Source organism: Equus asinus, chromosome 8 (genome assembly GCF_041296235.1).
Source record: "Equus asinus isolate D_3611 breed Donkey chromosome 8, EquAss-T2T_v2, whole genome shotgun sequence".
NCBI classification, from domain to species: Eukaryota; Metazoa; Chordata; class Mammalia; order Perissodactyla; family Equidae; genus Equus; species Equus asinus.
Window position 1 is genome coordinate 78,411,205 of NC_091797.1, and position 25,161 is coordinate 78,436,365.

Below are 25,161 nucleotides of genomic sequence, written 5' to 3' on the forward strand. Positions count from 1 at the left end.
AAGGTATTAAAAATACTCCAGGAATGCCTCCTGCCCTCTGCTTTAAGACAGTCTTCTGTATTCATGAATAAGGCCTCATTTCCTTTGCTAAAAGCAAATGTGAATACTTTTCTGGCTTACTGGGTAGTCTGATGGGAAATGTGCTTAACATTAATGAGAACCATGCTCCTCACCTCCTGGTGCCCATCTCTCTATATGAAACATGCTAGATGCGCTGATTTTACTGCTTCCCCAAGGAAAGGGAAGCTGGTTTAGTCTGCTTTCATTGGAAATTGCTGGTCGTCTTAGAAGGAATGGTTAAGTTTGTGGGGCTTGCTTTCTTAGGAAAAGGGGAAAATGGTCAAATTTTAAGCATTGACCCCTGAGTACCTCTCCCTCCAGAGCTCTGTGGGGGATTTTGAAATGAAAATAGAGAAATGGAAATAGTCAGGGTCCTCATTCCCACCGGGACTCCTGGAAGGGAGAGTCTCAAGCTCATCAGGTGCAGCCTTGGAGGTTGGGAAGGACTGTTGGGGGCAGGTTCTGACACAGGCATTGACTGAAGCCCTTGTGGGTGCATTTGGCAGTGGGGTGGGTGTTTATTGTTCAGAAGCCCTGAGCTGCCTCAGTGCGTGTTTTCCAGGAAGATGTGGACAGGGCAGTGAAGGCTGCCCGGGCTGCCTTTCAGCTGGGCTCGCCCTGGCGCCGCATGGATGCATCTGACAGGGGCCGGCTGCTGAACCGCTTGGCTGATCTGATTGAGCGGGACCGGACCTACCTGGCAGTGAGTTCTCAGCCCTCTCCCCTCTCAGCCCACATGGCAAATGGAGTCAGAGCATCCCATGGACCGCCAGGAAGGGGCAGCATTGCTGACAAGGAACTAGTCAGAATGGCATAGGATGGACATCTTTGGGGTACACCCCTGCACCAACCAGACTAGCCTCTTGGTGTCTCCTTTGATGCACTGGGTTTGGCTGAGAAAGGAGGAGACTGAGGGGAAAGAAGGGAGCCACGATGGGAAGCCTTCTAGGGAAAGATTCCTGCCACCCCCTCCCCGCCCCCCCATAGACCCCTCTCTCTCAGCCCCTCTGAGTGTAGGCCTTTTCCCTGGCTGCCAGTGGCAAAAGGGACCAGAAAGCAATACCCTCTCCTGTGTCCAATCCATTCTGCACATAGCAGCCAGAGTCAACCTTCTAGAAGGCAAATTATACCGTGGCAGTCTACTCTTAAGCCTTCCATGGCATCCTGCACCCTAGGATGAAGTCCTGTTTCCTCCGCATGGTCTGTAAGGCCCTGCCTGGTCTGGCCTCATCTCCCAACTCCTGCTGGACACACCTCAGCTCAACAGCCTGCCTTCAACTTTGTGACTGCCCAGCTTCTTTGAGCACCAGGGCCTTTGCACATAGTGTTCCCTCTGCCTGGAGTGCTCGTCCCTTTGTCACCATTTGTGCCTTCCCTTTGCCTAGTTACCTCCTACATAGCCTTCTAGTTTTAGCTAAAGGGGGGCTTCTCAGTGTAGAGTTTCTCTGACTGGGTTGGGCACTTTCTGGCTCTCTTAACATTTGTGATCAATGTTCGTGTCCGTCTCCACTGGGTCTGTGCTCTGTAGGTTCCATGTTCCTCTCTCTATTCCCGGCACCTGGATTGAACCTAGAACAGCAGCTCAAAAACAATGTGTTTGCAAAATGACTGAATGAGAAGCTAGTACATCATTCTTCCCACCTCTGGAGAGGGAGGGGCAATGGCCCAGAAATGCCTCAACATTCAGGGACACAGAGTGGTCACCAGCCCTCCTCAGTCCACACTGAGGCTCTGTGGTGCTTGTCCAGCCCCCGTTTGCTTTGATTCCTTCCTGGACCAGCGTGTCTGCGCTGATCTTGTTCTCTTTTCACAGGCCTTGGAGACCCTGGATAATGGCAAGCCCTACGTCATCTCTTACCTGGTGGATTTGGACATGGTCCTCAAATGTCTCCGGTATGGGCTCAGGCTTCCTGTTCTCTGTTCTGGCCCTGCCAAAGGGGACAGGGTATTGCTGGGGAGGAAGAAACAGAATAATGTAAAAAGATCACAGGAGTTGGAGAAACGTGTACTATATTAGACTCCATCTCATGGGGTAACCCCTCAATACCAAAATTGTAATTTAGTCATAAACATTTTCTCTTTCTTCTTGAGTTAGTTTTGTTATTTGTTAGTTGGAATTTGTCCATATCATTTAGGTTATATAATTTGTTGGCTCCAATTTTTATCTGTGGAAGGTCGGTTGTAACCTACTGTCATTTCTGATTTTAGTTATTTGTGTCCTCTCTCTTTTTCCCTTAGTCTAGCTAAAGGTTTATCAATTTTATGAATGTTTTCAAAGAACCAACTTTTAGTTTTGTTTATTATCTCTATTGTTTTTCTATTCTCCACTTCATATGTCTCTGCTCTAATCTTTATTTCCTTCCTCTTGCTAGCTTTGGGTGTAGTTTAATCATAAACATTTTACTGACCAAGAAATACAAGATGAGGAGTAAGAGCTTTGTCACAGCCCTTTGGGTTGCCAGTAACAGAGACTGAGCGTAATTTGGGCAATACAGAGAGTTGGGGGTCTTAAATCCAGAAGGCCACTGAGCCTCCGCTGGCCACCCCCACCGCTTGCCTTTGTTCTGCTCTTGACTGCCTTCGGAAGCTGGCTGCCCCACATCTGGGCTTGCTTCTGTGTGTGATTCCAGCCAGACTGAACTGCAGTCCCTGAGTCCTGAGGCCAGATTCCTGGGGGAGGGACCTGATGGGCTGGCCTTGAGTCTGACCAGCTGTGGTCCGGCTGGATTAATCATTGTGCACATAGTGGCTGCTCCCCCTGTGACCATGTGAATGGAGATGGAGGGGAAGAAGCAGTGCCAGAACAGTAGGAATTGGACAACAGAACAGTAGTTATCTCCTACCAGGGCAGTCATGTCTCCCAAGGGACAGTGGGCAGTGTCTGGAGACATTTTTGATTGTTACCACTGTGGGGGGGAGGGGCACTACGGGCATCTAATGCATAGAGGCCAGGGCTGCTGCTGAACATCCTACACTGGAGAGGACAGCACCCACAGCAAAGAATTTCCCAGCCCCAAAGGATAGACGTGCCAAGTCGAGAACACTCTGCAAGGACGCCCCAGAGCAGCAGCCTGGTGAATCTCAGGCAGAGCCCCACTCCTTCTTGAGTTTTAGCCATATGCCTTTGTGCTGATTATATAACTATTCAGAGGCGTGTAAAATACATGTAAATCAGACCTGGGAGGAAGGGAGCAGCGATGCCTTAATTTGTACAGATTGGCAGCTCCTTGGCTATTTTTCTCCCCAGGTCCATAAACCTGTGTTCAAACCCAGGTCAGCTTTGGTCTCAGGGTACCCTTGCCAGACACACTCATTTGAGAAATCTTTCTGTTACCCTACATGTTCCATCTTTCCCCATCTTTCATTTTTCCTACTTCCCTAAAAACCATTATGTAGTATAAACACACAGCTGTTTTGTTGTCCCCAGCTCTAATTTGCTGTGCTTCTCTGTCACTAGTGTCCCTGTGTGTCTAGAGAGCTGGGGCCCAGTCGAGGATTTGTTTCTGGTGACTGTTACTCAGTCTTCGCACAGTGCTCTGTGCACAGAACGTGCCGACTGTTAGACAGGTTTGCACTTTTCTACCAGATGTGATCCATGGTCCTCAGATGTAGTCTGTGGTGCTGGGCTGGTACAACAATTGCAGTTTAATACTCTGGATGTTTATTAAAAATATCGATTCCTGGGCCTCTGCCCCAGAGAAGATTGAGTAGGTCGGCAGTGGGTGCCTGGAATTTGGTGTTCTTTATGAGCACCCCAGGTGATTCTGAGGCTTAGAGTTTAGCTACCCAGAGTGGATTCTTGTGACCCTAGCACTTAAGTCTCTCTGGGAACAAGCCAAGAATAAGGGCAATTATCAGAAAGCCCCAACTGGACTAGTTTGAGTCTTCTCTTTCTGCTAGGGTTTATAGGGCTCACTGACAGTCATTGATTGAGCTTGGATTTTTTTTTTTAAGTTATTATGCTGGCTGGGCCGATAAGTACCATGGGAAAACCATTCCCATCGATGGGGACTTCTTCAGCTACACCCGCCATGAACCTGTGGGGGTGTGTGGGCAGATCATTCCGGTGAGTGTTAGTCTCGTAATAAACAAGTGAAGGTTTATCGTGATTGCCATGAGATGCAGCGATCACGGACAGGCTCCTTGCAAAGGTGGGAGGGTCACAGGGGTGGCATCAGAAGGCAGCCTGGGTACTGGCTGAAAACATGGGCTTTGGCAAAGCCAACCAGCGCTGCCATCTGCGAACTCTGTGACCTTGGGCAAGTCACTTATCCCCCTAAGACTCAGCTTCCTTAGCTGAAAAGTGGAATTGAACATGGTACTTGTCTTCAGGCGGGAGGGAGGATTGAATGCAATGACTTAGCATGGTGCCTAGTACGTAAAGAGCACTAAGGAATGTGAGTCTTACTATCATCCACCACCTGCCTTGTCCATCTGTCTTAAACGTGTGATCAAGTTGTGGGGGAAACGCAAGGGGTCAGAGAGCTCAGTGCTGCTTCTCCTCTGGGTGCTGCTCTCTGCTGGCCAGTCTAGCTCTCAGCTTACATTTTGGGAGTGGCTGTTGTTTATTGCAGTGGAACTTCCCACTCTTGATGCAAGCATGGAAACTGGGCCCAGCCTTGGCGACTGGAAATGTGGTTGTGATGAAGGTGGCCGAGCAGACTCCACTCACTGCCCTCTATGTGGCCAACTTGACTAAGGAGGTATGTGGCTTGTGTCCATCTTGACCTCTAAATGCCCTTGCTTTATAGGAGTTCTGAGGAGGGGCCTCGGGGCACCAAGGTGGAGGTGGGTGTCTGTAGAGCAGGGACTGGGCGCCATCCCCCTGCCCCGCCTCATCCCCCTTCAGCCAAACAGGCCCCCTCTTACTTATTTGCTACATTGGGCTTCATTGCAAGACCCCTTTGAAGAATGAAAATCTTTCTGAGTGAATGCCATGGTGGGAGGGGCAACAGCCACAGGGAACCCCACGAAACAGGTTCCTTGCTGCCCCATTTAGAATCCTGAGCAGCACCCCAGAAGACTGGCTTCTCTTCAGCTGTGTCCTGGGCGGACAGTTTTAACCTCTCTGGCAAAGGATGCTTTTTGGTCCAGGCCCTTTGGAACAGGAGACTGACTTTCAGTGTCCCTGGCTGTTTGCCCACAGGCTGGCTTTCCCCCTGGCGTGGTCAATGTTGTTCCTGGATTTGGCCCCACGGCTGGGGCTGCCATTGCCTCCCATGAGGATGTGGACAAAGTAGCTTTCACAGGCTCCACTGAGGTAAGGCATCCTCAGGACCTCAACCTTGTGGTACATTTGGCTCAAGCTCCCAATGTCCCCAAAGGATGATGCATTCAAGAATAGCCTCTGGGTACAGCTTGGGGGTCCACCCCAGGGCTGCCTCTGAGTAGCTCGAGTGCGGGGCCCCATGTGAGCCAGGCGCGACCATGCAGGGTTGAGCCTTTGTGGGTTGTAGCTTGGCTGACACTCCAGCTGCTGTTGTGGGGCTGGCGTCCCGTGTAGAATAAAGTGTCCGTGACTGTCTGGACTTGACAAAGGTCAGAGCACTTCTGCCATGTCAGGCTCCTCGACTGGCACTGCCCTGGCAGTTAACGAGCGTGGGCTTCGGAAAGAGACGAGTTCACATCCTAGCCTTGCATCATGACATGGGGTGATTCACTGTCTTTAAATGAGGATGGTAATATCCTGCAGCAGAGACAATATGCGTGGTGGAGTGGGGAAGATAATGCACTTTGGAGTCAAACTAACTGTTGAGCAGCATTTACCAACTGTGCGACCTGGGCAAGTCACTTAGCCCCCTGAAGCCTCATTTCCCATTTGTAAAATGGGGATAGTAACTGTGCCTACCTCACAGGGTTGGAGTGAGTGAGATAAAGCTTATGAAGTGTTCAGCAAAGGTAGGGCCCAGAGTAAGTGCTCAAAAAGTGAATGAATGAGTGAGTGAGGGCTATTACTATGGTGCTCCGGGCCAGGTCCCAGAGACACACACGAATAAGATGCCTGGTGATTCCTTAAACATAATTTTCTTGAAATCAGGGACAAAATTCCTTCTAAAGAGGTAACTTTTTCCTATCCCTGAATTCTTGGAACGCTTCATCATGTGAGTTCTGAGAAGGCACACTGAATGGTGTAGCAAATGTGATCTTCAAACAGTTCCCCTGAAATAAAGATGCCTTAAGACATTCAGTTGGTCTGCAATGAGGGCGGTTCCGGGAGGGCAGAACAGTGGCCAAGATAAGGTGGCTCTTTCTTTGCTCAGTCACCAACTATCTTAATGCTTCAGTGGGATGTTGAGAATCTTGCAGAAGGGATGGTGTCCTGACCGAGACATGTGTGTCTATTCAACAAATAAGTACAGGGGTGGCTTTGTGCCAGGCTCTGGGAATATGGAGGTGAGAAGCACTTCATTCTTGCCCTCACAGAGTGTGGCATGTGCTGGGGACCACACAAAACACCATGAGGAGGCAGCATAGTGGGTCTGAACTGGTGCTGGACTTAAGCTGCCCAAGTCTGAATTCCGATTACATATTTACGAGCTGTGTGACTTTGGGCAAGTGACTGGGCCACTCTGAGCCACAGCTCCTGCATTTCTAAATCAAGGGAAAGAGTCGCCCTACCTCTGAGCTCGTTGGAAGGGTTGAGCTTAATGCACACAAAGTACTTAGCACAGTGCCTGGTATGTAGGAGGCACTTAGTAAATAGAAACCACACAGCTATGACTCTGCTCATGTTGTTACTGTCACTGTCATCCTAGAATCTCAGAAGGGTGAGGCAGCGATGACCAGATTTGGTGAAATTCTCCAGGTCTGTGGTAATCCAGCTACTCCCTCACGTGCTGGGGTCCTCTGTTCTGTGTCTCTCAGAGCACTTGGTTCTTTTTTCCCCATGGAGAGCGTGTCTTTTTCTGCTTTCCTGCAGGTTGGCCACCTAATCCAGGTTGCTGCAGGGAGGAGTAACCTCAAGAAAGTGACCCTGGAGCTGGGAGGAAAAAGCCCCAACATCATCATGTCAGATGCTGACAGTGAGTTTTCATGGGGAGGAGGTCTGCATTGAAGGAGCACTAGCTATCCATACTGTGTTCCACTCACTTCCACAATCCTCAGTGTCCATCGGAATCGGTTTCTGCCCCCAGGGCCTCAGGATGAAGGCCAGACTGCTCAGCGTGCCCTCTGCCTGCATGGCCTCACCTCGGCCTCTCTGCAGCATCTCTCCTCTTTGCTCCCCATAATCCAGCCCGGCTGAGCTGCCTAGTTGCCCAGCCGTGCCTCATGCTTTCTCAGACCAGACTATTCCTCCTCCATCACATCTTTTTTCCTGGTCCTGCTGAGGAGCTCCCAGACTTGCTCTCCTCAAGGAGCCTTCCCTCACCGCCATTGGTCGGCTGGGTTGGGCCTCCGGCCTCCCTCGGCTCCATTACTGCAGTGGGTATGACTGCTGCTCTCTGTCTCCACACTCGAGAAGGGAGCAATCGGGTCTGTCTTGTTCCCGCACGGGCTGTGGCACCCAGCAGGCCCTAATGCTGCTGGTGGCGTGGACAGGTTAAGGGGTTAGGTAGCCACCAGGGCCAGGGTCGTCGTCCTCTTCTTCTCACACGCCTTTCTGCCTCCCCAGTGGACTGGGCGGTGGAGCAGGCCCACTTCGCCCTGTTCTTCAACCAGGGCCAGTGCTGCTGTGCAGGCTCCCGGACCTTTGTGCAGGAGGATGTTTACGCTGAGTTTGTGGAGCGCAGCGTTGCCCGGGCCCAGTCTCGTGTGGTTGGGAACCCCTTTGACAGCCAGACCGAGCAGGGGCCACAGGTAATCCTAGCAGCTGGGGGTAGGTCTGAGTGTCCGGAGGTAACGTGGGGAAGCAGAAAGGGCCTTCAACCCGGAGTCATGCAGGCTTGGCTTCAAGTCTCAGCTCTGCCATGTGCCGAGCTGTCTGTTCCTGGGAAGCCACGTGCCTTCTCTGAGCCACCATTCTCTCATCTTTAATGCCCGCCCTTCCTAACTCGCAGGGTGGCTGTGAAGTGGAAATTAATAGTGAAAGCACTTTGTAAATTTGGCACACATAATAAATACTAGGAGTGTCCGTGCAGAAGGGAAGGTGTGTTTTCTGGACCTTGGCCACCATAAAAATGCCTCTGCCTGGACACACCCGGCCCTGTTAGCCATGGTTCTCTCTGTGGGGTGGGGCAGAGGGCCATGGCAGGGCTAGTGGAAGGACTTTATTTCACTTTATACTCTTCTGAGCTGTTTGTTGGATTTAAACATTTTTTTTTTCTTTTTTACCATGAGGGTGTATTCATTTTAATTAATAAAACTATTGTCAGTAATAATTATAATAAAAAGAAACACAGTGCTTCTCTCCACCATTTCCTCTCATGTCCTGGTCCTTTTTCCAGCATGTCTTTAGACCCAGCCTGCCCTGCGCTCACTTTCCATAGGGCCCTGCGCTGGCCTCCTCCAGCCATCCCCTCCCAGGCCTGAAGAGTTCAAGGGGTCAGGAATGCTCCCAGCTCCCACAGGTCCCTGCCCACGTGGCCCTGAGCCCACTTTTGGGGCCCATGGGTGCCTTGCTGCAGGCTCCATCCTCCTGTGGGTGTCTGCATTGCTGGTGTCCACTGCCCAGGCTCTAGGGCTGGCCAAGGCAGCAATTATTTTTTTTTTTAATTGATAGACTTTATTTTTTAGAACAGTTTAGGTTTATAGAAAAATAAGCAAAAAGTACAGAGTTCCCATATATCCCCTAATCCCTCCGCCCCCACCCCCCTAGTTTCCCCTATTATTATTATTATTATTATTTTATTTATTTTTTCCTCTTTAAAGATTTTATTTTTCCTTTTTCTCCCCAAAGCCCCCCAGTACATAGTTGTGTATTTTTAGTTGTGGGGCCTTCTAATTGTGGCATGTGGGATGCCACCTCAGCATGGCTTGATGAGCAGTGCCATGTCCACATCCAGGATTCAAACTGGCGAAACCCTGGGCGGACAAAGCAGAGCCGTGAACTTAACCACTTGGCCAGGGGCCGGCCCCTCCCCTATTATTAACATCGTACATTAGTGTGGTACATTTTTTATAATTGATGAGCCAATACTGATAAACTCTTATTAACTAAAGTCCACAGTGTATTTACCTTAGGGTTCACTCTTGGTGTTGTACATTCTATGGGTTTTGACAAATGAATAAAGACACGTATCCACCATGACCATATCATAGAGAGTAGTTTTACTACCCTCAAAATCCTCTATGCCCCACCCCTTCCTCCCAACCCCTGGCAACCACTAATGTTTTTACTGTTGCTATAGTTTCATCTTCTTCAGAATGTCATATAGTGGAATCATACAGTATGTAGCCTTTTCAGACTGGCTTTTTCTTTTTTTCTTTTCAGACTGGTTTTTATTCTGGTGAGGAAGATTGGCCCTGAGTTAACATCTGTTGGCAATCTTCCTCTTTTTGCTTGAGGAAGAGTAGCCCTGGCTTTTTTTACTTAGCAATGTGCATTTAATGTTGCTCTATGTCTTTTTGTGACTTGATAGTGCATTCCTTTTTATGGCTGAAAACTATTCGATTGAATGGATGTACCACATTTTCTTTATCCACCCATCTGTTGATGGATCCTTGGATTGTTTCCACTTTTTGGCTATTGTCAATAGTGTTGCTATGAATCCCTCTCTTTTTCTCTCCTGTTTTTCTTTGTGGTTCGTGGCTCTTTAATTATTAAGGTAATACAAATTTGTATACAAAATTTAATAAAGTATTTAAAGTAAAAAATAAGACCCCCGTGCTCCCCTCCATGTCCATTCCTCACAGGTAACCACACACACAGAGTTATGTTTTCTAAGTTTAACAAAAATAGGATTATATACTATGTATTGTTCTATAAGCTTTTCCCCTTCTTTACAGAATATCTTAGGCTATCTTTCTGTGTCAGTTAGTTCACAGATCTATTATTAATGATGACACAGTATGGATGAACTGTAATTATATTAACAAGCCCCTCGACTGATGTGTACTTAGAATTGTTCCTGTTTCTTACTTTTACAAAGTGCTCCCCAGTGATTCCTTGTTCAGGCCCCTTTGTCACATGTAGAATAAATTCCTAGAATTTCAATAGTTGGGTCAAAGGGTGTGAGTACTTAATTTTTTGACCAATATTAATAAACCACTTGCCAAAAGAGCTGCACCAGGTTACAGTCCATTTTTTAAACTGAGATATAATTGACGTATAACAGCCCTTCTATCAGTATAACAGTGTATGTAATATATCCTTACCACCAATGTATTTTCTTACTATTTAAAATTTTTAGTAATGTCATAGTTGAAAAATAAAAACGATGGGTTTGATATGCATTTCTTTGAGGGCTAATGAGGTTGATTGAACCTTTTTTCTTAGGTTTTTGGCCATTCCTATTTCCTTGTCCAGTTTTGCTTATTCATGGCCTTGGCCCATTTCCTAGTTGTCTCCTTGCCAGTGTGGTGTGCTAAGCCTGAAGCTAGGAGAGGTCTGGCTCTAGCATCTCTAACTCTGGGCTCTTTATCTCACAGGTGGATGAAACTCAGTTTAATAAGGTCCTTGGCTATATCAAATCTGGGAAGGAAGAGGGGGCGAAGCTGCTGTGTGGTGGAGGGGCAGCTGCTGACCGTGGCTACTTCATCCAGCCCACTGTGTTCGGAGATGTGCAAGATGGCATGACAATCGCAAAGGAGGAGGTTAGCACGGGGCCAGCACTCTGGGGAATGTTCTTAGGAGGAGCAGTGGACAGTTCAGTCCGGCATCTTGACACTGTGACCCAACAGCTGTATTTGGGTCAAATCCTGGCTCTATGCTTAGGACAAATTGTTTACAGTTCACATCTGATCTCATCACTCTTCTCTTCAGCCTCTTATGTCCACCCACTGTCTGGAGATCTTCTAAATTTGCTGGCATAGACTACAGGCCCATCGTGTTCTGGTCCTCTGAGCCATGAGTCAAGGAATGACTTTGCCTGGCCTTTCTTGTGGTCTTCATATAAGCAGGACACTGGATGAGACCAAAGGGCTGACTTCCCCTATAGTGAGATTCCCTTGGTGTACTCCCCCTTGGCACTCATGAACCCAGAGCAGAAGCTCTGTCTCATGCACTCATTTCACAAATAATTATTTAATGCTTACTATGTGCCAGTCTCAGACCCTGGGGGTCCAAAGGTATCCAAAATGTGTTTTCTGCCCTCACAGAGTTCAGACTTGCTCCACTTTCCCCAGCTGGATTAAGCCCTTTAGGGGCCCTAAGTAGAAAAAATATTATAATGTCATCCCTTTTCATATATAATTCAAAATGAAATAATATTAGTATGCAACATCAGAGTAAGAAAGTCCAACAGAGTTCTCTTTTCCCATCATGAATACTTTGATGCTTTTTTTTAAATCTCAAATATCAATTTTCTGGAAGGGTGGAGAGTGGGTGCCTCTGCTTTGCCAGTGCCTGAAGCACATGATGCTGTCTCACAGTCCTTGGTCTAACCATGATGAGCTGGCAGTCTTCTCCCACCTTCGTCTTGATACTCTCCAGTCCTGGAATCAGCCATTTCTTCAAGAAGTCCCAGTTCCTTTTAGTGGAGAAGGGGATCTCGTGAGAAGGGGCACTGGGCGTGCTTGTACCTTGAACTCCATTTCCCTCTTCCTCCCTGCTCCTCACCCCCACTCTGGTTTGGCCACTTTCTGCTCCTGTCGTATCACAGCTTGACTGTCACTTCTGCGCAGCCTTCCCTCATTCCCCTCCTCCCTCAACCCAGTGCGGCCAGGTAGCTCCTCAGGGCTCCCCCAACTCCTTACACTGCTGGGAATAGGTACATTCTCATCACTGATTACACTGTGATCACTTACAGCTCCTTCCCCTCAGTGCTGTCCCCTGAGGTTGCTGAGAGCAGCCACACCCCAACAGCAGCCAGCACACCTGACTCCCATGTCTTCATTTCTAAATCCCATTCTCCACTGGAGGGACCCAGGACCCCTTGAAGAAACGGCTGACTCCAGGAATGGGCAGGGAAAGTACCAGATAACCTGGTATGTCTTGAGAGCCGAGACCCTGTTCACAGTTGGTTCTTTAGCGTCTCCTGTGTGCCTTGCTGAACGACTGACTTAACCTCTTTGACACCAAATCTCTGTGTAACATGCCAGGAACCCCCACCTTGCCGGCCTATTTAGAAATAAGATAAGGTGTGTAAAGCACGCAGCACACAGATGGTAACCAGTCCCCATTAGCTTCCCTCCCTCTGCGTTCCAGTGAGCTTGGGGGCTGTCGTCTCTCTCTGAACTGTCGGGGCATGTCTGGGGCTGTGACCACATCTGGAATCATCTGCTCAGCGCTGTGAAAGCTGGACAGAAGGGGGTTCCCTGTCTGCCACACCCTCCCACTCTGCTCTCTCCCCTAGATCTTCGGGCCAGTGATGCAGATCCTGAAGTTCAAGACCATAGAGGAAGTCGTCGGGAGAGCCAACAATTCCAAGTATGGGCTGGCCGCAGCTGTCTTCACAAAGGACTTGGACAAAGCCAATTATCTGTCCCAAGCCCTCCAGGCTGGCACTGTGTGGTAAGAGCCTCCCATGGCCCCTCAGAACCCAGGAGGGAATCCCCAAAGCCAGGATGTTCTGGAACCCAGTGCTCACATCCCAGGGGTGCTGGGCTCAGTTCCTCCTGGGTCAGGGTGTGGTACAGCAGAGAGATTAGAGAGTTCCTGCCCCCCGCCCTCCAGGAGAATAAGCTGCCCTCCAGTGCATATGCCTGTGTAGCTGTTCTTGGGGAAGCAGATGGATGGCTGGGGCTCCTTACCAAGCTGTCACAAGGGCAGGAGACCAGAGCCGAGGGCCTAGACTTGTAACACAAGTTTTAAAAGCTTAGCACCTACTTCACACCCATTAGGATGGCTGCGATTTTAAAATACAGAAAATGCCAAGTGTAGGTGAGGATGTGGAGAAACTGGAACCCTCACATGTTGCTGGTGGGAATGTAAAATGTTGCAGCCACTCTGGAAGACAGTCTGGCTGTCCTTCAATAAGTTAAATGTAGAATTACCACAGGACCCAGCAATGCCACTTGGAGGTATATACCCAAGAGAAATAAAAACCTAAGTGCACACGAAAAAGTGTCCCTGAATGTTCATAGCCAAGCATTCATGATAATCTTCTTGGGGTGACAGAAATATTCTTTATTTGAGGTGGCAGAAATATTCTGGCATTAGTTAGTGGTGATGGCTTGAACGACACTGTGAATACGCTATCAACCACTGAATTGTACACTTTAGAATGGTGTTTCAAATGCAATTAAAATTTAATACATTTAAAAAATGGCAAGAGAAGTTTAGCACCTAGTGAGCAAAAATGATTCATTAGAATGGGAAGCTATCACGTGGTGCACCCTGTTACTGAGATCCATCTGTGACCACATCATGAAGGATAAAGATGATTGACAGCTTTATTTCATGCGGCATGCTTTGGACTCCTACATGGCTCATTATTACTATGGTTCTACCCATCCATTTTTTCTCAATAAAATTTTAGAGTGATACAGGAGGCCCAAGGGGTGTGACATGGATTCCCTTTGAATTACTTCTGAAAACTCGTTTCAAACTATAGGATCAACTGCTATGATGTGTTTGGGGCCCAGTCACCATTTGGTGGCTACAAGATGTCTGGGAACGGCCGGGAGCTGGGAGAGTATGGCCTGCAGGCATACACCGAGGTGAAAACTGTGAGTATGGGCACCTTCTCAGCCCTCTCCGTCATGAAAGTCCATCAGTATTTATCACTAGTTTCTTGTTTTAAGCCAGAGAAGCTACAAAAGAGGGTAACGGCCCAGTCTCTGCTCTGTCCTGTGAGAAGGAACTGAGACTCGACCACTACTATGCCTGCATAGTCCTTCGCTGGGCTTTGTTGTACACCAAGTTCCTGTAAAACCTGAGAGGGAGGAAAGACCCAGCGGGGCAAAGCAGCGAGGAAAAGCTTCTAATGAGAATGAAGTTACTACGAGGCATTAGATGTCAAGGGCCATAAATATACCCATATCCATACCCAACTTTAGTGGTAGGAATATAGCCTGAAGAACTAAGCAGAAATACAAGGAAAGTGTAATTTCCAGAAATATTCATCACAGCGTTATCTAAGAGGGAGAAATCAGATGCAAATTATGGAACACCCAAATCATGGAGTAGTTAATAGCCATTAAAATAGTTTTGCAGAATTTTGATATAGAAAATGCTCATCTTTTAAAGTAAAAAAGCAGATACAAAGTAATATATGTAGTGTAAGTCCAAGTTAAAAACTATATATGCGTATATATAGATACTCAGATATCTTTATGAAAAAAGAAAGACACTAAAGTGAAAATGATTTTCTCTCTACGATGAACATTAATTACAGTTTAGCCAGGAAACATACTTGCAAGTGATAGTCACAGAAAAGAGAGGGGCTGGCCCCGTGGCCGAGTAGTTAAGTTCGCACACTCGGCTTCAGCAGCCCAGGGTTTCGCCGGTTCGGATCCTGGGCATGGACCTAGCACCGTTCATCAAGCCATGCTGAGGCGGTGTCCCACATGCCCCAACTGGAAGGACCCACAACGTATTATACAACTATATACCGGGGGGCTTTGGGGAGAAGAAGGAAAAATAAAATCTTTAAAGAAAAGAGAAATGGGCTGAGTTGGGAATGTGCCGTGTAGGATGTTGAGCAGCATCCCTGCCTTTTACCTGCTAGATGCCAGTAGCAACCCCAACCCCCTCCACCCCGGGACGGTCACAAATGTCTGGGTTAAGGGGAGGGAGGCAGAGTGTGATCTCATACAGAACAGAGCTCCAGCAGTTCCTGGGATTGGCCAGAGGGGGATCGAGATGTTGGAAGTAAGGCGAGCCCTTCTGTTGATAGGCGGGCAGCACCCAGCTGAGGGTGCCTGCAGACGCCAGGGAAACATGCAGATTTAACACCTTCTCTGTACTCTCTTCCAGGTCACAATCAAAGTTCCTCAGAAGAACTCATAAAGAACCACGCCGGCTTCCTTACTCACCCAGTGACAAAAGTTCAATGAGATGAGCAACAAAACCAAGAAAAAGGACGCTTGCATGCTAAAAGTCTCAAAAGAGAAATTCTCCCACAAAATCTCTCGGATCAAGAAAGTCCCAGAATTTGAATCAATAAATAGGGTGGGTTTGAGGTCAGGAGTGCTACTAGCCTTCAGGGTGATTTTTCAAAAATAGATTCAGTGAATGTCTCATCCTGTCCATCTGATACACTTCTGTAACTTGCCTTTATGGGGGAAGAAAAAGCCATTGTTTAAAATTGTATTAATATTGAGGCAATAGCTAGCACCTTGCTTTGTATTCTGGACTAAAGCTCATTAAAAACAATGCTGCTCTTCACTTTTTGGGTAACTCTTCTTCCATCTCGATAACCCAAGGAAACACTGCCAACAGGTATGTCAACTCCTCTGTGCGAATGTCATGTTATGTACAACTCCCGCCCGTCCCCTACTGTGGGTAAAACAGCCTTTGTTTCCTGCGTGTAGTTAACAGATCTCTGTGGTCTGTCCACCTGTGGCAGGCCCTGTGCTAGGCCCTTACTAGGCACTAGAGATGACACTTAAGCAAGACCCCCCAGCCCCGTCCTCAGAGAGGGGGAGGTAAACTGAGAAAGATATACTTGCCTCAGTATTTTAAGTTCAAAAACTTGGTCAGATCACGAACGGATAAAGATGTGGATATATACACAATGGAATACTGCTCAGCCATAAGAAAAGATGAAATCTTGGGGGCCGGCCCGGTGGCGCAGCAGTTAAGTTTGCACGTTCCGCTGCTTGGCGGCCAAGGGTTCGCCAGTTCAGATCCTGGGTGCAGACATGGCACCATTTGGCAAGCCATACTGTCGTAGGTGTCCCACGTATAAAGTAGAGGAAGATGGGGATGGATGTTAGCTCAGGGCGAGTCTTCCTCAGTGAAAAGAGGAGGATTGGCAGTAGTTAGCTCAGGGCTAGTCTTCCTCAAAAAAAAAAAGATGAAATCTTGTCATTTGTGACAACACGGATGGACTTTGAGGGTATTATGCTAAGCGAAATAAGTCAAAGGGAGAAAGTCAAATACTGTATGATCTCACTCATAAATAGAATATAAAAATAACAAACACACAGAGACAGATTGGACTGGTGGCTACCAGAGGGGAAGAGGGGAGGGAGGAAGGCGGAAGGGGTGATCAGGCATGCGTGTGGTGACGGATTGTAATTAGTCTCTGGGTGGTGAACACGATGTAATCTACACAGAAATCAAAATATATAATAATGTACACCTGAAATTTATATAATGTTATAAACCAATATTACCTCAGTAAAAAGAAATTAAAACAACGTGGTCAGACCTGATCAAAAAATGGGCAGGGGACATGAACAGACATTTCTCCAAAGAAGATATACGGATGGCCAATAGACACATGAAAAGATGTTCATCGTCACTAATCATCAGGGAAATGCAAATCAAAACTACACTAAGATATCACCTTATACCTGTTAGAATGGCAAAAATATCCAAAACAAAAAGTGACAAATGTTGGAGAGGTTGTGGAGAAAAAGGAACCCTCATACACTGTTGGTGGGAATGCAAACTGGTGCAGCCACTAGGGAAAACAGTATGGAGATTTCTCAAAAAATTAAAAATAGAAATACCTTACGACCCAGCCATCCCACTACTGGGTATCTATCCAAAGAACTTGAAATCAGCAATTCCAAAAGTCCCATGCACCCCAATGTTCATCGTAGCATTATTTACAATAGCCAAGACATGGAAGCAACCTAAGTGCCCATCAACTGATGATTGGATAAAGATATGGTATATATATACAATGGAATACTACTCAGCCATAAAAAAGAACAAAATCGTCCCAGTCACAACAACATGGATGGACCTTGAGGGTATTATGGTAAGTGAAATATGCCAGATAGAGAAAGACGAACTCTGTATGACTCCACTCATAGGTGGTAGTTAACATATAGACAAAGAATTGATCGGTGGTTACCAGGGGAAAGGGGGGGTGGGGGGAGGGCACAAAGGGTGAAGTGGTGCACCTACAACATGACTAACAATAATGTATAACAGTAATTTCACAAGGTTGTTAACTATCATAATCTTAATAAAAAAAAGTAATTGGATAGAGAATTAGCCAAACAATTTAAAAAAAACTTGTACTGTTCTAGGAAAAATGGGATGAATGATAGATATAAATTAAATAAGTTAAATAATTGTCCCAGCTCATTATTATATCATCATCTTAATAAAAAGGAAAATAAAAAAGTGGTCAGACCAAATGAGACACACTCATGCTGAACCAATTTCATAAGAGATTAATTGGGGAACCAGATGTCAATTTACTCATTTTAAGTGAGGTCTGTATTTCCAAGTAACCAGATCTTTTGAACCTAAAAACTGCCATCCTTTAGTCAAGGTACCTGGTGAATCAGTAATTAGTGTTAGTAAATTGGGAATCAAAAGATTCCTTGGGGAACAGCAGAATTGGAGCGAAAAGAGTTGAATCGCAGTAATAGTTTGTGATCATTTTTGGGTCACAGATTCCTTTATCCTTTCCTAAGAAGAAAAACATGCCTTCTGTATAATTTTTGCGGATACTGTCAGGGAGTGATAAAGCTCACTGGTTGACCCCTGGCCTTATTTCCCTCAGGCTCAGCCATGTTTGATAAACGATCCCTACTCCACTAAAGACTAATCTGACTTATTTGAATAGCGCTGCACAATTTTTGTCATACATGCCCATACCTGTACTATCATTTACTTTTTTCTTTAAATCAACTCTTATTTAGACAAATTTTTAAAAACTTTGCCATACATTAAACAATAGCATTTATCTGACATAAACAGAAGGCATTATAACAATGATAAAAGTAAAACAATGTTACTAAATTTAAAATGATGAAATACAAGTAAATCTAATCATTTAGATTAGATATTAGATAGGAGTAAATCTAATCATTATACAACTGTTCACACTGAAATAAGTGTCCCTCAATGAGAAGACTAGGATTTTATGACCAGTCGGCAGTAACAGGATATCCCTGTCACTGGTGGGATCCCTATAGTGCTCCAAAAAGTGTTGCCAAGAACCCATTTGGGGCAAATTGGAAAAAACAGAGAAATGTAATGTTTCCCGCCTCTGAGCCCTGTGAATCAGACTCACTGTGATTGTAAGAGAATCCGCTCTTTACACTGATGAATAACAGAGGAAATGCTAGCTATGAAGAAAGGTCTATAATGTAGACTTTGACATCCTAGACACTTGTTAATCTCTGTGCTTTTAGTGCCAGGAACCAGTGAGAACCTTAAGTAGCTGTCTGAAGCAAAAGCAAAGTTCTCAGGTTATGAACAACCTAATCTCTCTGGGTATTTGGATGTGGGTCAGTCACAGGAGTATTGGGTGTAAACTGCTGCTTCTGCCTTGAGCCTCGCTGAGTGCCCAAGAGGAAATGGGCAGCCCCTGGCTGAATGAGGACACAAGGAACTTCAAGCAGCCTGAAGAACCTGGCTGAGGAGGCATTTTCTGAGTGTAGGCACCACCTTGTGGACAAAATGTACAACTACAGCGCTATCCTCTCAGAGAGCAGGTGGATACCTGCTGGTGTCTTTCAAAGATCGTGTTGTACACAACACGACTGTACACCTGCAACAGCTGGCAGGCAAAGCAATGAGGGAATCAAGAGGCCAGGGTCATGTACGCGAAATCATTAAAAACAGAGATTCCAACAAAAACTTGTATACAAGTGTTCACAGCAGTACTATTCACAATAGCCACAAGGTGGAAACAACCCAAATGTCCATCAATGGATGAATGGATAAACAAAATGAAAAAAAAAGTCGTTATACACATAATGGAATATTATTCAACCATAAAAAGGAAGGAAGCCCTGATACATACTATAGCATAGATGAACCTCAAAAACATGCTAAGTGAAAGAAGCCAGCACAAAAGTCACATATTGTATGATTCCATATACATGAAATGTCCAGAATAGGCAAATCCATAGAGTTGGAAAGTAGATTGTATTTCATTATTTTAAATTTAGTAACATTGTTTTACTTTTATCATTGTTATAATGCCTTCTATTTATGGCAGATAAAAAAATAAAGCAACCAGGGTCACAGAGCTGTTTGGGGTAACTTGTGCAAGCTGTGTAACCTCTGGGCCCTCATTTCCTTAAGATCCCTACAGTCATTTCCAGCTCTCACTCAGCTACTTTGTGAAAGGGAAAAGGGAACCGATATTTATTTATTTACATTGATTTTATTAACCTTTTTTGAAAAGGAAGTAAGTACACATGGTAAAAAAAATTTCAGGGGCCGGCCCCGTGGCCAAGTGGTTAAGTTCCCACGCTCCGCTTCGGCGGCCCAGGGTTTCACTGGTTTGGATCCTGGGCGTGGACATGGCACCACTCCTCAGGCCACGCTGAGACGGCATCCCACATGCCACAACTAGAAGGACCCACAACTAAAATATACAACTGTGTACTGGGGGGATTTGGGGAGAAAAAGCAGAAAGAAAAAAAAAGATTGGCAACAGTTGTTAGCTCAGGTGCCAATCCTAAAAAAAAAAATCAGTGAAATATAAATCTGGCTCCCAATTTTGTGGCCCTAAGGAGAAATATTTATTTTGCACCTACTAAACGCCAGGTGACGCTGATGCTGCTGATCTGGAGGCCACTCTAGAAAAAAGTACATTAGGTCGTTCTTTGATCCTTCCACATGGAGGAAACCCTCATCTCCTTAATATGACAGGGATCAAAACTCCCTTCAGAAAAATTTGTGTTTGCTTTTTACTTTTTATTTTGAAATTATTTCAAATTTACAGAAGTTTTAAGATAGTACAACAATCTCTCATATACTCTACCCAGATTCATCCATTTTTCATGTTTCCTCATTTGCTCTCACGTTCCTTCCTCCCCTTCTCGCCTCCTGGATACGTTTTCTTTTTTGCTGGGCCATCTATGAAGGCTGCAGGCACCATGCCATTTGCCTCCTAGTACTTTGTTGCATGTGAGCCTTTACTTTGGATATTCTCCTACATTACCACAGTTCAGTTACCAAATTCGGGAACTTTAATTTGATCCACATTGATAGGATACTTGTGTTGAGGGACAGGATTATCTTGGGGGAAGCAGGTGACATCTCCTGGTCCTACTCTGCCTCCTCGGAGACTCACACACTAGCCATAGGCCAGGAAGAGGGCCCTCACTCAACCATGCTGGCACTCTGATCTCAGACTTTCATCGTCCAGAACTGGGAGAAATAAATTTGTTATTTATAAACCACCGAGCTTATGGCATTTTGTTACAGCAGTCCGCACAGATGAAGACAGCATCTGATCTTCGCGCACTTCTGCCTCTACTGACCCCGCTCTCCAATCCCATTGCCAGGGGTGGGAGTAAGGATATCAGTTCTGTATATCACCTGCCAATTGTAATGATGATCATGACAATAATAATAATAACGGTAATAATGATAAGAATAATGGTTTATTTTTAAAGCTACATCAAAACGTCATGTACTGGTAAATCTGAGGTAATCTCTGTTTCGTGTCTTAGCTGGAAAGTTAGAACTACAGTTATCAAATGATATATAATTCTCTGGAAATTGTGTCTTTTCAGAATCCCAATTTCCATCTGGGCTTCAAAAGGCTACCAAGTGAAGTTGCTGTTTAGTGGGTACAGAGTTTCAGTTTTACAAGATGAGAAGTTCTGGAGATTGTACAATAATGTGAATATATTTTAAAGCGACTGAACTATACACTTAGAAACGGTTAAGATGGTAAATTTTGTCATACATTTTCTACCACAATAAGAAAACAACTTTTTAAAAGGTTACCAAGTAAGACATCTGAGAAGCTGTCCCAGGAGAGGGATGATGTTTCTGTGGCTCCCAAAGGAGAGGCCTGAGCCAGCCAGCAAACAATGAGGGAAGCAAGCAAGCAATGGGCAGCCCTGTGCGTGGGAGGGTTCAGGCCAGGTGACGGGAAGTGTTCCAGCGGGCCTGCAGAGCGCCAGCAGGGATGCTGTGGAAACGCAGAGCTGCACTGTGAGCAAAGGGTTGGCCTTGATGATTGCTAGGGTCCCTTCCAACCCTGAGAGGCTGAAGGATGTGAGCTAAGTTCAGCAAAAGCTAGAACTTCTATTCAGAGACTGTCACATTGTATTATGATATATGTAAGGCACAAAAATTTAGGTGGTAAAACCAGTGCATGCTCTCACACTATAAAAGAATATAACTGCATGTGACCTTTCTGGTAGGAATCCACTGCTAAAAACTCACTGAAGAAAACAATTGGACAAGTGTGCAAAGCATGTTAGGCAAGAGCACTACTTGCAATAGCAGGAAACTTCAAACAACTTAAATGTCCGTTAAGAAAACCAGTGACCACTCGGAGGTATTCAGAGGGATGACACATCACTTTGAGTGTCAAGCAGAAGGGAGATGTTTGGGGAAGGATGTGGGACAGGAAGTACAGTGAGAGACAGGAACTCTGCTTCTCTCCACAGCCTTCTCTCTGCAGACTGGCTTTCACCACTTTAACTGCCTCAGCCTGGACAACACAACCCACAACTGGCTTAATGTTCCAGTCTCAATTCCCAGGAGCCTCCGATGGGAGGCCTAGCTTGGGTCAGATGTCCGTTCCTGAGCGAGTCAGCAGTGGCTGGAAGATGGGGTCACACGGCACTCACTTGTAGATAGGCCCATCCCCTAAGCAGGGGCTGTTGGGTGATGGGCAATCTGGAGGTGCCTACACTCACTCATCAGTGTGGTCCAGGACCAACTGGCAGCATCTGAATCACTGGACAGCTTCTTCGCAATGCAGAATCCTAGGTTCTACCCCACACCTAATGAATCAGAATCTGGATTTTAAAAAGGTCCTCAGGGGTTGGCATGTGCGTTAAAGTTTGAGGGACACTGGTTTATCACAAGAAACGACAGTTGGCTCCCAATTTTTTTCTTCCTTCCCTCCCTCCCTCCCTTTCCTTATTAAAACAGCTTTATTGAGATAGAATTCACCCACCATACTATTCAACCATTTAAAATGTACAATTCAATTTTTTTTGGTATGTTCACAGAATTGTGCATCTATCACCACAATAGATTTTAGAACATTTTCATTGCTCTAAAAAGAAACCCGTACTCCTTGGCTGTCATCCACTAATCCCACCCACTCCCCCCACCCCAGCCCTCAGCAATCACTAATTTACTTTCTCTCTAGAGATTTGCCTATTCTGGACATTGCACATAGATGGAGTCATACAGTATGTGAACTTTTGTGTCTGGCTTCTTTCACGTAGTGTAAGGTTTTCAAGCTTCATGCATGGTGTAGCATGGATCAGCACTTCACTCCTTTTTATTGCCGAATACCATATCCCTATGTGGACGTATCACATGTCGTTTTACCATTCATCTGTTGTTTTCACTTTTTGGCTATTATGCATCATGCTGCTAAGAACATTCACATACAAGTTTTTGCATGGACGTGTTTTCACTTCTCTTGGCTTAGACTTCTAAAAAGAAAGAAAAAGTCACATAACGGAAACTCAGATGTGACCGTGCCCAGCTTCTGCTATTGCCCAGTGCTAACCTTGAAACAGGACGCAGAATTTTAAATCCTCACCAGAGCAAACCTTACTGCAGAGTTCCGGAGGGTCAAGGGGGAGTGACACATCACCTGGGGCTCAGCCTATCACTCCTGTCCTTTCCCACCTCTCCTCTCCTCAAGAGCACCCCCTTCCCTAGCCCAGGAGTTTCCTGTTCCTTGTTCCCCTCCCTCCACAGCCCTCCTCCTCCTCTCTCCCTCCACTCCCCTGCGCCATCCTTCCCTAACGCACAGCAAACCAGCTGGGTACGATCTGCGCCCTCTCACCCACCCCTACCTTGTCAGCAAATCCAGGACCCTTCTCGGGGAACAGCGGCCGTTGTAAATGATAAATAATTTTCCTGCCACAAACAACTGTAGTTCCTGCTAGTCTGCACATACTTGACTATGTCACATACAACAACCACACACATTGACAAGCGCATATAAAACATCTGAACAACACTAAGTTCTGTGTCAATAATAAGCCTTCGAGTTCTCTTTCATACCATCGTTCATTAATTATTAATTACAACGAGAAGCATGGCTTTTATCCAGAATCTTTAGTAACTTCCTTTTTTTCACCTGTTCTACTAGGAGCATCTTTCATTTCAGTGCACATAATAGGCCTCTCTCGTTCCTTTCAATGGCTACACTGTTACTCAATGTCTAAATATATCATAAGCTATTGAACCAACCCCCATTAATGGATGTTCAGGTTATATTACTTTTATAACCAGCAAACGCAATAGGGAGATTGTCACTTTGAAAAATCATAGTTAAAAAAAGACGACACACTACCACAACAGAAAACCAGTGTTCCAGTAGGTCTTGATGCTGATTTCCAGTTCGTTACTGGAACTTTCATGTAACCTGGAGGTGGAGTCCCCCTGGAGTGTGAGGATTAGTGGGCCTCTGGACATCTATTACTTCCATAAAAATGAGCAAAGCATCTGTGTTCTGACTGATGACGTTCACCAGAGCCTGTGACTGCCCTGAGGGATTCCAGGACTTGTCCGAGCCTGAGCAGAGCTTGACTGCAGGGAGCGCCAGCTATCCTGTGGATCTGATAACCCCACTATTCTTTCGAGCACTGCATTCTAGAGCTTCTCGTTCACTCTGCTTGCTACAGTAAACATGCTGCTCCTTTTACTCATTACAATGTCTTCTACCACCAGGGCTGGTCCCTACCCCACGTCTCCTCTGGAATGGTACTCATAGCTCGTTTCCTTTAGGACGCTGGGTATCCCACCTCTGGCCCCAAGTGCCTCGCCTCCTCCTTTGAACTACCTTCCTACCTACTACACACTTGTACATATTGCTATGTTATGCTGTATTCGATCCACTTCCTTCCTCAGAGCGAGAAGCCTTGGATGGTAGAGACCAGCTCTGTGTCCCCAGAGTAGGCACCCAACGAATGTGTTACAACGGCCTGAAGTGGTATGGAAGAAACTGTACTGGGCTCACCCAAAAAACCATACTGGGGCATTACTGAAGGACTGCACTACTCTAAACTCAAGTAACGTGGGCCTGGGACATGGAGGCATGGAAAACGGACTCTCAAGGTTGAAGAGGGTGACTGTGGGAGCTTGAAAACCTTGCTAGTCAAAGGGTCAGGGTCCAACAGCATCGACATCACCTGGGCACTTGTTATAAATGCAGAAACTCAGACCCCAGCTCAGACCCAGTAAACCCGACTCTGCATTTGACTCTGTGTGCACATTAAGGTTTTGGAAGTGCTACACTAGAAGAGGCGGTGCCAGACCTTAAGAGCAACTGATTTTATTCCTTTTTTTTTTTTGAGGAAGATTAGCCCAGAGCTAACTGCTGCCAATCCTCTTCTTTTTGCTGAGGAGGACTGGCCCTCAGCTAACATCCGTGCTCATCCTCCTCTACTTTATATGTGGGACGTCTACCACAGCATGGCGTGCCAGGCGGTGCCATGTCCGCACCTGTGATCGGAACCGGCGAACCCTCGGCTGCCGATGCAGAATGTGTGAACTCAACCGCTGCGCCACCCGGCCGGCCCCTGATTTTATTCTTGTCCTGAGGAGGTGACGCGACTCCAGAGGAAGGTGGAGTAGCACATTGCAGCAACCCTCACCTCAGCTATGTCAGGTGGTACCCAGGAGGGAAAGTGGGCAGTGGCAAGAGAACAGGGTCTGTCCTCCATTCTAGGATTAACCGCCACTTAACCAGCTGAATAATCCAGCCCATGGCTGGGCCCACAGAGGTCCTCAATAAATATTTTTGGATGAATTACTGAAAATTGATAAAGTCTAATTAACCTTAGTCTCGTTTCCTCGTCTGTAAAATGGGGATGATGATAATCACAGCACCCACCTCCGGGTGCTGTGAGGAAGTTAATGAGATAAAGGAAGTGAAAGTTACTATAAAGGTGTCAGTTCCTATCATGGAGTACAGCTTGGGTTCTGCGGAGTTTTTGGAAAGGAGATAGCTGTGTTTCCCCAAAAGCCGGCTGCAGTTATAAGGT

The 25,161-nt window shown here is 46.2% G+C and overlaps 1 protein-coding gene across 2 annotated transcripts in view; it reads left to right on the forward strand.

Moving 5' to 3' along the window:
* Positions 1 to 15,427, forward strand: part of ALDH2 (aldehyde dehydrogenase 2 family member) — a 31,745-nt gene extending 16,318 nt beyond the window's left edge. The window contains exons 3-13 of one of the 2 annotated variants that reach the window (XM_014858659.3): positions 623 to 763; positions 1,874 to 1,953; positions 4,015 to 4,126; positions 4,635 to 4,763; positions 5,207 to 5,320; positions 6,980 to 7,082; positions 7,673 to 7,857; positions 10,588 to 10,752; positions 12,453 to 12,610; positions 13,653 to 13,767; positions 15,017 to 15,427. In XM_014858659.3, coding sequence (XP_014714145.1) covers positions 623 to 763; positions 1,874 to 1,953; positions 4,015 to 4,126; positions 4,635 to 4,763; positions 5,207 to 5,320; positions 6,980 to 7,082; positions 7,673 to 7,857; positions 10,588 to 10,752; positions 12,453 to 12,610; positions 13,653 to 13,767; positions 15,017 to 15,049 — 1,335 coding nt within the window. In that variant the 3' untranslated portion in view covers positions 15,050 to 15,427. The remainder of the gene's footprint in view (positions 1 to 622; positions 764 to 1,873; positions 1,954 to 4,014; positions 4,127 to 4,634; positions 4,764 to 5,206; positions 5,321 to 6,979; positions 7,083 to 7,672; positions 7,858 to 10,587; positions 10,753 to 12,452; positions 12,611 to 13,652; positions 13,768 to 15,016) is intronic. The other variant, XM_070516087.1, reaches the window with a different exon arrangement.
* The last annotated feature ends 9,734 nt before the right edge of the window (positions 15,428 to 25,161 follow it).